The 12,436-nt window shown below is 54.4% G+C and overlaps 3 protein-coding genes across 6 annotated transcripts in view; all 3 read right to left on the reverse strand.

Annotated features, from left to right (window-relative positions):
* The window catches only part of LOC134424614 (protocadherin gamma-A4-like), a 261,717-nt gene that overhangs the window by 130,098 nt on the left and 119,183 nt on the right, over positions 1–12,436 (reverse strand). The gene's annotated exons all lie outside the window — the stretch shown is intronic.
* LOC134424965 (protocadherin gamma-A10-like) lies at positions 256–8,302 on the reverse strand. Its single transcript, XM_063169175.1, has 3 exons — positions 5,707–8,302; positions 874–1,073; positions 256–265 (listed from the first exon to the last, which is right to left on the reverse strand). The coding sequence occupies exons 1-3, from the start codon at positions 8,146–8,148 to the stop codon at positions 256–258; spliced, it is 2,652 nt and encodes an 883-aa protein (XP_063025245.1). The 5' UTR covers positions 8,149–8,302.
* Positions 9,877–12,429, reverse strand: LOC134424966 (protocadherin gamma-B5-like). Its single transcript, XM_063169177.1, has one exon. The coding sequence runs from the start codon at positions 12,409–12,411 to the stop codon at positions 9,877–9,879; it is 2,535 nt and encodes an 844-aa protein (XP_063025247.1). The 5' UTR covers positions 12,412–12,429.

A 12,436-nucleotide genomic window follows, 5' to 3' on the forward strand; every position in this document is an offset into this window, starting at 1 on the left:
TCCCAAGTTAAACTTTCTCTAAAGGCCATGTAATCCAAACCTCTGACATGAAAAGTAACACTTTCGGCAAGGCTTGAATGTTGGAGGCAGGTCCAACATTTCTCTCGGCAATATCTTCCCTTTGATCACATCTCACACTGAAAGACTTTTTCCTTTCCTAATCAAAAGCGCCCCTCTCATTGTTAAAAACACTTCTTCGCAGTTCTACAACAGCTGGGCCAGGTAAACAGAGCTCAGTCCATATTTCCGATTAAGTCATTCAAAACTGAAAGAGCAAAAAAATTTTGAAAAGTCTACACAGACGCATCATTTCTCTATGTTTAAAGACACAAATTACTTCAGTCATTCACCATAACGGAGATGTTCCAACCCTCAGGCCACTTCCACGATCCTTCTAGGGACTCTAGCCTGTCTATTTGGGATATTGGCACAAGATCTCCATGCAGTCTACGCTCTCAAAAAAAGAGTTTGGGGAGATGGAAGGACCTGCCAGGCAGAGTAGTATTCATGCAGTGCAGGACACAATTCCAGCAGCTGGTGCCCATGGGCAACTCATGGCCCACCTCATCACCCACCAATAACCCAAAGCACTTCTCTGCAAAGCTCTTCCCTGTCCCCCACTCTCTGTTTCAACTGGGGATTGCCCCACCCCAGCTGCAGGACCTTGCACTTTGATCCATTTCATGATGGCTGCACGGGACCACTTCTCCAGCCCATCCCTGGCTGCCATCTCTGCCCTGCAGTGAATCAACTCCAATCGGTGTCAGCTGCAAATTGCCTGAAGGTGCCTCAATCCCATTGGCCATGCAGGTGCTGAACAGAACTGGGCCCAGTCTGGGCCCTGCAGGGACAGCACAAGTCACTGCTTTCCACCTGGACATGGAGCCACTGTCTGGAACTCTCTGCAGCTGACTCTCCAGCCTGTTCTTCAGCCATTTGACAGCCTCCAGGTGATTGCCCAGCAGGTTCCTCTGGGTGATGCCCTGGGGGACACTGCACACCTTCTCCCACTGGGCCCTGCTCTGTCCATGGAAACCTTGGCTGGCCTGGGTGGTCACTCTGCACTTGGACAGCTGCAGCAGAGAGATCCTGCATGATTACACCACAGACAAAATGTTCCTGGCTGAGCACACCAGGAGTGCTTCTGAAACCCTTCCTCTGTGCAGCTGGAAACATTCCAGGTGTGTGTGGGAACTGCACCTGCACTTGGGCAGCTGGCACAGAGGAGACCTTCCACATGAGATCAGACCCTGAGCCAGAGCTCATGACAACAAGCAATGCAAGAGTCAGAAACACATGGAAATAACATGGACAGATGCAATAACATTTTCTAGGTCTGCGTTGCTCTACAGAGGCAACTCAAATCCCACTGGACTCCATCAGGCACAGCCTGGTGTTATCTGTGACATGTGACAAGCAAGGCAATGACCCACTTCTTCTCTAGCTTACACAGAGAACTCCCCTCTGCTTTTTCTTCCATCCCAGGCCACCTAGGTTTTTTTTTTCTGGCCATCTCCTCACTGCTCAGATCCATAATGAGATGATAATGCACTGCAGACACACCCAGAAGGGAGGTGCAATTGTTTGCTCATCACCATTACGATAAGGAACTGAAGGATTCTAGAGCACACAAATGATAAACAACCATACTAACAGATCACCAGGCATTCAACTGAGAATGGCTCATCAAACCTTTGGCTTTGAGGCAATCTTCTCCCTGTCCTTTCACATGCTCTGTTCCACAGAGAGGCAAAGTTTACTAAAGTCATATTTACATCTATTTCTCCCAACAAGAACACATAAAATGTCACTCTCATATCTCCTGCCTTTCTCTCCCACAGCAACTAGAGCAGGAGACATTGGCACATCACACGTTACTAAAAAAAGGTGTTGCTAATTGGAAGTATAACCACATATTGTGTAAATCAAGTGAAAACAAAACAAAGCAAAAAATCTGCAGGGAAACCCAAAAACATAAATCAGATCATGGCAGGAAGCATTAGAAGAGTACAAGGAGTCAGAGATGTTTACAGCGAATTCTTCCAGACCTTTATTGCAGGCCTTAAAATTCATCCCTGAGAGCACCGTGAAGTCCCTGAGGTCTCAAGGGGCAAGTGTGGCCCTGACATGCACAGCACAGCAGGACAGGGGGGTTATTTACAGAATTAAAGCCCTCCTCAGCCGCTCATTTTACTGCATGGCCAGCTCACCTTGCTTGGCCGCAAAGTTATGAAACCGTCATTGTACAGTTATGAAACCATCATTTTAAAAAGCTTCTCATTAGCCTCTTGCTTAGGTAAATCTTATGAGAATTTACAGCAGATTTTCTTAGAAATTCTATTTCTTACTCCCCACACACCATTCAGTCTGAAGTGGCTGAAGTAAGGATGTGATGAAAAACGTTAGTCACTCTTTCATATTTAAAAGCACTGACCAGAATTGTGAAAATGAGCTGCAACCTTCCTGGAAACAAAGGCCTGAGAGGAAGTGCAATTACACTTCTGAAGCAACTCTATATTAGTATGTAGCCTGGAGATACAGATTATGGAGGTTTCACACAGGATTAATTACCTCTTCCATGCAAGAGTTATGGTTCTACATGAACAGTTACTGTGGAAAATGTTACTCTTGGAGGACTGACATTGTCTTTCAAGACAGAGATACCAGGATCAGAACAGCAATGGCACTGCCTTTGGCACGAAGCATGAAATCAAACCATTTCTCTGCCAAACCCACACTGAGCCCCCCATTTGCCTGGCACAGAACTGAGTTCTCACCCTCCTCACTCTGCATTCACAGCCTCCAGTTTCAACATCAACACAAACCACAATTTTTGTTCCACGTTGGCCACAGAGAAAACAACACCTTGGGGAAACATCCATTCATGAAGTTGTATTTGTTGAATGAAATATTCAAGATCAGGCTGGCTGGGGCTCTGAGCCACCTGCTCTGGTGGAAGATGTCCCTGGCCATGGCAGAGCAGCAGGAACAAGAGGATCCTTAAAGTCCTTTGCAACACAAACCATTCTCTCATTTGGTGCTTCTGGGATCCTATGACTACATGTACAGCTACCAGGAATGGAGAAGAGATATTCTCCCTACTGGATAATTATATGTTTTGGAGTTTGCAAGATTTCCAGACAAATTCAGCTTTAGTCCTTGACAAAAATACAACCTTGACACCAATCCAACCCTAGCCAACCCAAATCAACACAACCCAACTCAACCCAAAGAAGTTATACAAAGGAACTAAAAAGAACTCAGCCAGGAATGGGAAAACACCGGAAGAGTATCCATCATGGCCTCACATTGCAGAGAGGATCAACTGCAGTATATACACGACCCAGCAAACTCAACTGTAACCAATACACAGGAGCCTCACACAGGAGTCACTACACAGGCCCCAGACTGTCATTTCCTTGGATAGCAAGAGAAAGAACAGCTTGGAACCACAGCTCTGGGCCTCACCTAAACACCAGGACAAACAGAACAGGACACAATTCATTCATTCGTTGTGAACTGAATCACAGTGAACTCCAGCACCAGCCCTGTCTCTGCATACACAGACTGCTTCTCTCTGGACAAACATAACATGGAAGCAAACTCTGCATAAAGACATCATTAGATGAAAGTTGTGTGCACATTTTCTCAGAGCCCAAGCATCACAACTAACATTATTCTGCTCCGTCATAGTACTTAAACAAGAAGGAAATGTTATAAAGGCCATTAATTATTTCCAGCTCTGTCAATCACCCACATATCCAAGTATCACCTCAAAGGCAACACAACTATTCTGAAGCACATGGACTCTTCAAAGCATGTGTGACTACCACTCTTGATGGAAAGGAATATAGAACCCAAACTAGGCCATTTCAGTCCAAACCACACAACAGAAAATCATAAGACTCCTCCTCACTCATTTTCAGACGGCCAGCAGTAGTCCTGAGGATAAACAAAACACATGCCATGTCTCCACCAGGGCCTCCTCACACACCCTCAACACTTCTATGTAAACCCGTCACAGCTCCCATGGTTAGAAGAGACCTTCAGAATGTAGAGAGACTCCACCAAGAGGAAAGTTGCTCAGACAGTATCTACTTACTATTGCCAATATTTGACATCTCACCCTAGCCATGGGAAAATAAAAAGCATTTATTACAGAGACATTTTCAAGAAACATGTCTATGGAAGTCTCTCCCTTTTCACCTATAACCGTGAAGGAACCATCTTCAGATCATCGGAAGAATGAGACAGAAAGTTAACACCTGAAGAATTGAACAGCTCACAACTCTCTTCTAGATTATATAACTCAGAGTATATGATTAATGATGTTGTTTATAGGCACTGAATACAGAGCTTGCAATTCCCATACCACATAAAAGTACAAAATTAAGCTTTGCAGTGACACCATTGTGATGACAAACAAATACTTATCAAGAACCTGTAAAGGTTCCCCATGCAGCTGAACTAGAGATCTTCTAGACAATTCCTTGGGGAAGAAGAACCCCATATTGCTTCATCCTAGAGATAGAAAATAGGGAATGGAGGAAATCATTCCCTTGAGTCTTTCAGCAGACATTCACACACAGCTCACAGCACTCAGATTTTCACCCTTCCCACCATGCATGGTGTCCTTTCACCCATCTACCTTAAAAACATGTGACAGTGGGGGCCCAGTTACCCAGACCATTTTTCTTTCCAGCACCAATTGCGCACAGCTATCTGTACATCTTTGCACTACGGAAGCTACATTTGCTGCTCACTGGAGTTCTGTGGACAGACTTCAGAGGTCTCAAAGGAAAAGCCGAGCAATCTTCCCAGAGACACTGATTTAGTGAATATCTGCTCACAGGGAATTATGCCAACCTTATATCTCCCACAGCACCTTGAATCTCTCCCTTCTCATCCAGGCAATTCTCTTGGCCTGCTAAATATTTTCTAGTCCAGGCGCCTGCAGATCCATATGGCAGAGGTCTACATTAAGAAAACAAGAAAACCACCAAAGCAGTTCTACCATTTCCTCCTCCACATGCAGATGCCCAGAGCCTTTACAAAGAATCAAAACATTGAGAGGATCCTTCACCCCCAAAACGGACAGAAAGACATCATCAAGGACCACTTGTTGCCTAACCAAATTCTTTCTACAAGGCAAAGACCAAGGCATGGATGACACAAACACTTACTTTTGACCTCCACTAGGTATTATGGATAGCAATAAATGCTGAGAAGAATGTGCAGAGAGGTTCCACGCAAATGCATCAGCATTTTGTTCAAGACATATTCTACCTATTAAAGCACGTGTGCTCTTGGTAAAACACAGGAGTCTTCTAAAAAGCTATATTTCTTAATAAAGTGATCCATCCCTTCAGAAGATCTAATACGAAGAGCAAGACAGATTCTACACAGCACAGCTCACATAGGGGAAACAATACCTGGAACCTGATCAAATGCCCAAACCTCCGACTTAACTACATCCTGCCAAGAGCAGCCTTCTCCCTCCTTCCTTCTTCACATACGGAACACCGAGGACCCAGCTCAAGTTCATGTACTGACAGCAATGGGTACCAGCCTCGAAAAGTTCATTGAAGGAAACTTTACCATGCTGTTAGATAAAATCTCTTATGCAAGCAAGAGAACACCGCGGGGAAAGGTAAAGGCAGTATCAGGAAAAAGCGACGCGAAGAAAATCTGGACAGAGGAACTCACCGAGGGAGGGGTGGGATCCGAGGGGAGGGCGCTGGCCGGGTCCTCGTCCCCGAGCAGCGGCGCGGGCTCGTCGGGCGGCGGCCGGGCCGGGAGGGTGTCGCAGCAGCTGGCGGCCGAGAAGCGCAGGTGGCTCTTGCGCGAGTCGGCCGTGAGCGACACGTCGTGCGAGTAGGACTGCAGGAAGGCGCGCACGCCGTCGATGCCCACGAAGTGCGAGACGGGCACGCCGCGCGAGGCGCCGCTGTCCGGCGGCAGCAGCTGCTGGCGGTGGCAGCGGCGCAGGCGCAGCGCCAGCAGCAGCAGCAGGAAGGCCACGAAGAGGCACGAGACGGCGGCCACAGCCAGCACGAGCCAGCGCGTCAGGCTGGCGGCCGGCTCGCCCGGCGCCGCCGCCTCGTGCGCCGCGCTGCCCAGCTCGGCCAGCAGCTCGGCCACGCTCTCGGCCAGCACCACGCTCAGCGTGGCCGTGGCCGACAGCGCCGGCCGCCCGTGGTCCCGCACCAGCACCACCAGGCTGTGGCGCGCCGCGTCGCGGGCCAGCGGCGAGCGCGCCGTGCGCACCTCGCCGCTGTGCAGCCCCACGCGGAACAGCCCCGGCTCCGTGGCCTTGGCCAGCTCGTAGGACAGCCACGCGTTCTGCCCCGCGTCCGCGTCCACCGCCACCACCTTGGCCACCAGCGCGCCGGCCTCCGACCGCCGCGGCGCCAGCTCCACGCCCGACCACGCCGCCGCTGCGGCCGCCGCCGGCGGGTACAGCACCTGCGGCGCGTTGTCGTTCTCGTCCATGATCTGCAGCCGCACTGACACGTTGCTGCTCAGCGCCGGCGCGCCGCCGTCCTCCGCCCGCACGCACAGCTGCAGCTCGCGCAGCTGCTCGTAGTCCAGGGAGCGCAGCGCGTACAGCGCGCCCGTCTCCGCCTGCACCGACACGTACGACGACAGCGGCGCGCCCCGCACCCGCCCCTCCGCCAGCCGGTAGCGCACGCGCGCGTTCTGCCCCCAGTCCGCGTCCGTGGCGCGCACCGTCAGCACCAGCGCGCCCGCCGCGTTGTTCTCCGCCAGCCGCGCGCTGTAGCGCTCCTCCGCGAACACCGGCGCGTTGTCGTTCACGTCCAGCACCCGCAGCGCCAGCACCGCGCTGCTCTGCAGCGACGGCGACCCGCCGTCGGCCGCCCGCACCGTCACGTTGTACTCCGACACCTGCTCCCGGTCCAGCTCTCTCGCTGTCACCACGCTGTAGTAGCTGCCGTGGGAGCTCTGCAGGCGGAACGGAAAGTCCTTGTCGAGCGAGCAGCGCACCTCCCCGTTTGCCCCCGAGTCCCGATCATTTACGTGCAGCAGGGCTACCACTGTCCCGGACGGTGCATCCTCAGAGATCTCAGTTAATGAGGATGATACTGTCAGTTCAGGGGCATTGTCGTTGACGTCTGTCACGGAGACCGTGACTTTGGCTGCATCGAATAGCTCTCCGTCGTCCCGTGCCTGCACCTCCAATTCAAATGAGGAAATGTCCTCGAAGTCCACGTTCTTCTTAAGGGTTATTTCTCCTGTCTCTGTTTCAAGGTGAAAAAGTTCGGATGCCCCTTCTGTAATTCTGTGTAAACTGTATTTCACGTGTCCGTTCGCACCCTCGTCGGCGTCCGTAGCTGTGACAGTGACGAGCGTGGAGCCCACGGGCACGTCCTCGGGCACATGCACCATGTACTCCGCCTGGCTGAACACGGGCGCGTTGTCGTTCGCATCCACCACGGTCACACGGATCCGAGCCGTGCCCGTCCGTGCCGGATCGCCGCCGTCCATCGCCCTCAGCACCAGCTCGTGAAACGCCGCCTCCTCGCGGTCCAGCGCCTTCGCCAGCACCAGCTCGGGACGCTGATCGCCGCCGGGGCCCGCCTGCACGGCCAGCGAGAAGTGCTCGTCACCGCTCAGCTCGTAGCTCTGCAGCGAATTCCGGCCAGAGTCAGGATCATGAGCGTCTGGCAGGGGAAACCGAGACCCTGGCGCTGTCGCCTCGCTCATCCTCTGCTCCAGTTCGATTTCCTTGAAGCTGGGCTCGTTGTCGTTTATGTCCGTGATTTCCACTTCTATTTCATAGAACTTCATTTCCTCCTCCACTATCAGCTCACAGCGCAGCACGCATTTCTTGACCAGCCGGCACAGCTGCTCTCTGTCGATCCTCTCTGCCGTCACTAAATGTCCCGTCTTCCCGTGCAGGGCAAAATACTGTGTCCGACCTCTTTCTACAATGCGAAGGCCGCGATCTCTGAGCACTGGCAGCTGCAGCCCCAGGTCCTTGGCCACGTCGCCCACGAACGAGCCCTTGGGCATCTCCTCGGGCACCGAGTAGCGCAGCTGCCCCCACGCCGCCTCCCACGCCGCCAGCAGCACGGCCCAGAGCAGAGCTCGCTGCCTCCGGCCCCAGCGCCTCCCCGCCGCGCACATCTCGGCCGCGGCTGCTCCCCGCTACCGCCTGCTGCTCTGGTTTTCCTGCTATCTGGTTTCCGCTCTTGCTGAGCTTTCCTATAGGACTCTCCGCTCACCGGCCCCTGTCGTAGCCTCTTTTTCCTCCCCTCCTGCAGTTATCTGCACTGTGAGGACGACCGCAGATCGCCGAGCTGCCGACACTGCAATCTGCCGAGGGAGCGATAGAGCCGATCCGCAGCGGGCGGGGCTGCCGGTAGAGCTCCGAGCTTCCTCTCGCTCCTCTCGGTCAACAGCGGCGCCCGCAGCCTCCTCCGGGTACTGCAGGCACCGAGCGCTGCGCGTCTGCCTCGCTCACAGGCAGCTCGCGGGGAGAGGACAGTAGCCTCCGAAATGTTGAGTCCCGTCCTGTGGGAACCCCCTTCCTCGGCTTTCCTACAGTCGACTTCTTATTCGATCATCCAGCCCTAAACTAGAAACATTTAACACACCTTATGGGGTTGCAGTATTTCTGCCCCACCCGAAAACCTTAAATAAATTTGATAAAATATGTTCTTAGGATATGGCATGCAGAATACTGCTCATATTATTTCCTTAGGCCCTGAAGCTCAATATCCTTCCAGCAACTGTTCAGACTTTTAGAACAGTCCGTTGTCAGGACTTACCCCTCACCCATTCGGCAGGTTAAAACGACTCCATGTACGCTCAGAAATAATTATGAATAATCAAAATATTTTCTCCCTGCATTCCGCAGAATAAAGACAACACTAAAATTTTGCACCATATTATATTCGAGCTGCACATCCCAGGCTGTTCTGAAGCACCCTGACTTCACCTCATTCTTCAGACACCACTTTGAAATTGCTCCTCACACCTTCAAATACCACAGGCTGCGCTTACGCCGGGTTCTCCTTTGTGCAGTAATTCAGAAGAAGAGAGCAATGAGCCATAAAACACAATAGAATCTTTCACGTCAGAAAAGACCGCCCATGTGATCAAGGCCAGCCTTTCTGGCTTGGGGGCAAATTTCAGAACATACAAAAAACCCAAAACGGAACGAAATATTAAAACATGCCAAGAAAGAAAACTATCAGGTTGGATGATAAAGCAAGGGGAAAGGAAAACTAAAACCAGAGTTTAAAACACAAAACCCAAGGATTTGGAGTTTCTTTGTGGATTTACAGTTTGTTTTGTACTTTGTTTTCTTTCTTTAGGATTTCTGGTTCCTCTTTCGTTTTTTGAGGTTTTTTGCTTGTTTTGTTTTGCAAATTCCTGAATTACCCTGTCTGGATTGTGTAACCGTTTCTATGGCATAATTTTCTCAAAAGATATTACGACACACAACAGATGCATGCATTTTGTACTCAGGAAGCCGCACGCAAACCTGCTTTACTCCTACAATATCAAAACAACGCTTAGCAACGGCTCCTTCTTTCAATGTTATCTATCAAGTTCAAGTATACTGCGTCGAGAAACAGCAATGAAAAAAGGTAAAGTAACGTTTTTTCTTAAACTTCAAACCACTGACGAAAACAGCAGAATACCAGGAATAATTTGCCACAGAAACCTAAAAGAACCTAACGTTGAAGACAAATCAGAGTTGGACCACATCTTAAGAAAGTGGCATATCGTATAGGCTCCTACCAACAAAAACATGAGATATAATCACTTAACGCCTCGTGGAAATACGAAACAGCAACACCACCGCAACAAAGAACTAACCTAAAGAGCCTCCTGCCATCACCACGCTCATGAAGAAGGCTGACAGACAATTAGCCTGCGATATTTACACACCTGGGGTACATCGGGATTTGCGGGTGGTTCTCCCGTCAGGGCGGTATTGCCCGGGCTCGACTTGTCGCAGGAATCGCCGCCCAGAAGCTCCTCCGCCGACACGATGGGCACCGGCGGCGGCGGCGGCCAAGCGGCCTCGGGCACGGCGCGGGCGGGCGGCGGCACGCACAGGTTGTAGGAGTAGGGCAAGGTGCCCTCGCAGAAGTCGGCCGGGAAGGCGGCGCCGGCCAGCGAGAAGCGCTGCGCGCCCAGGCAGCGCAGCACGGCGGGCGGCCCGGCCCGGCGCAGCCGCGCCAGCACGGCCAGCGCCACGCTCAGCACCAAGAGCGCCGACAGCAGCGCCAGCGCCAGCACCAGGTAGAACTGCAGCTCGGCCGCCGCCGCCGCCGCCTCGGCGCCCGCCGGCCGCTCGCTCAGCTCCGGCAGCGCCTCCTGCAAGCTCTCGGCCAGCACCACGTGCAGCGTGGCCGTGGCCGACAGCGCCGGCTGCCCGTGGTCCTTCACCACGGCCACCAGCCGCTGCTTGGCCGCGTCCCGCTCGCCCACGGCGCGCGCCGTGCGCACCTCGCCGCTGTGCAGCCCCACGCGGAACAGCGCCGGCTCCGACGCCTGCACCAGCTCGTACGACAGCCACGCGTTGCGCCCCGCGTCCGCGTCCACCGCCACCACCTTGGCCACCAGGTAGCCGGCCTCGGCCGAGCGCGGAACCACCTCGAAAGGCGCCGCCGCCGCCCCTCCCGCAGCCTCTCCCGGCCCGGCCGCCGCCGCCGCGGGCCAGAGCACCCTGGGCGCGTTGTCGTTGCGGTCCAGCACGAAGACGCGCACCGTGGCCGTGGAGCTGCGCGCCGGCGAGCCGCCGTCCTGCGCCCGCACGGCCACCGTGAACTCGCGGCACTGCTCGTAGTCCAAGGAGCGCTGCGCGTACAGCGCGCCGCTCCGCGCCTCCACCGACACCAGCGGCGCCGCGCCCGCCGCGCCCGCGCTGCCGCCCGCCAGCCAGTAGCTCACGCGCCCGTTGGCGCCCGCGTCCGCGTCCCGCGCCTGCACGCGCAGCACCAGCGCGCCCGCCGCGTTGTTCTCCGCCACGTACGCGCTGTACGCCGCCTCCTCGAACACCGGCGCGTTGTCGTTCACGTCCGACACCTCCAGCACCAGCTCCCTGCTGCTCCGCAGCGCCGGCCTGCCCCGGTCCCGGGCCACCACCGTCACGCGATGCTCCGACGCCTGCTCGCGGTCCAGCGCGCCCGATGTCACCACCTTGTACGAGCCGCCCGACGACGCCGCGATCGACAGCGGCGCCTCTCCCGACAGCTCGCACGACACCTGACCGTTCTCGCCGGAGTCCGGGTCGTTTACATTCAGTACAGCCACCACGGTGCCAACCGCTGCGTCCTCAGGCACCGGGCTTGACAGTGACAGAATGGTGATCTCGGGGGCGTTGTCGTTTTCGTCCGTGATCTCGATCTGCACTTCACAGTGATCAGTGAGCCCGCCTCCGTCCGTCGCCTCCAAGCCAAAAACGTAATTATTTTCCTCCTCGAAATCGAGTGTACCAACCGTCCTGATCTCTCCACTCTCGCTGTCGATAGCGAACAATGAGGGTACGATGTCTGGGACGTTGCCAAAGGTGTACGCGACTCGTCCATTTGAGCCCGTGTCCGCATCCGTGGCTCGCACCTGCAGCACCAGAGACCCTGACGGCAAATTCTCTGCCACTCGGGCCTCGTAGACGCTTTTGCTGAACACGGGCGGATTGTCATTTGCGTCTGTCACGTTGACGTGAATCAGGACACTCCCAGACCTCGCAGGTTCCCCGCCGTCTACTGCTGTCAGCACCAGCTCAAAGGAACTCTGCTTCTCCCGGTCCAGCGGTCTCTCCAGTACTAATTCCGGATGCTTCTTTCCACCCGGCTTTTCTTTCACTGATAGTGAGAAAGAAGGGTTGTTGATGAGCTGGTAAGTCAGCAACGAATTCCTACCCACATCCGCATCTCGGGCCATTTCCAACGGAAAACGAGCACCCGGAAGCGTCCATTCACCAATCTCGAGATACAGAACAGCCTTCCTGAAGGCCGGGGAATTGTCATTCACGTCCTCAATGGACACCTCGACGTGGAAAACGTTCAGCGGGTTCTGAACGAGCGCCTCGAAGCTGACAGAGCATGTCACAGATGAGCCACACATCTCCTCCCGGTCCAGCCTCTCGTTCACGTACAGGTTCCCGTTCTCCTCATTCACCGTGAAGTAGTTGAGCTGCTTCTTGCTGCCAGACGCCACCTGCAGCTTGCGCGCCGGCAGCTCGTCCGCGCTGAGCCCCAGGTCCCGCGCCAGCGGCCCCACGAGCGAGCCTCTGCCCAGCTCCTCGGCGATGGCGTAGCGGACCCGCTCGGCCGCCGCCCGGCACCACACGCACAGCAGCAGCAGCAGCAGCGCGGCCAGCAGCGCTCGCCCGCCGCCCGGCCCAAGCCTCTGCCGCCGCCTCACCGCCATTCTCTGCCCGCTGCGCTCGCCGCGC

This window comes from Melospiza melodia, chromosome 14 (assembly GCF_035770615.1).
Source record: "Melospiza melodia melodia isolate bMelMel2 chromosome 14, bMelMel2.pri, whole genome shotgun sequence".
Classification (NCBI taxonomy): Eukaryota; Metazoa; Chordata; class Aves; order Passeriformes; family Passerellidae; genus Melospiza; species Melospiza melodia.

Bases quoted from the DNA above. Each gene is read 5' to 3' on its own strand.
- LOC134424966 (XM_063169177.1), bottom strand. From the start codon at position 12,411: ATGGCGGTGAGGCGGCGGCAGAGGCTTGGGCCGGGCGGCGGGCGAGCG.
- LOC134424965 (XM_063169175.1), bottom strand. From the start codon at position 8,148: ATGTGCGCGGCGGGGAGGCGCTGGGGCCGGAGGCAGCGAGCTCTGCTC. The intron at 1,074-5,706 runs GTGAGTTCCTCT...TCTCTGCTGCAG, and splicing joins CGGATCCCACCCCTCCCTCG to CTGTCCAAGTGCAGAGTGAC.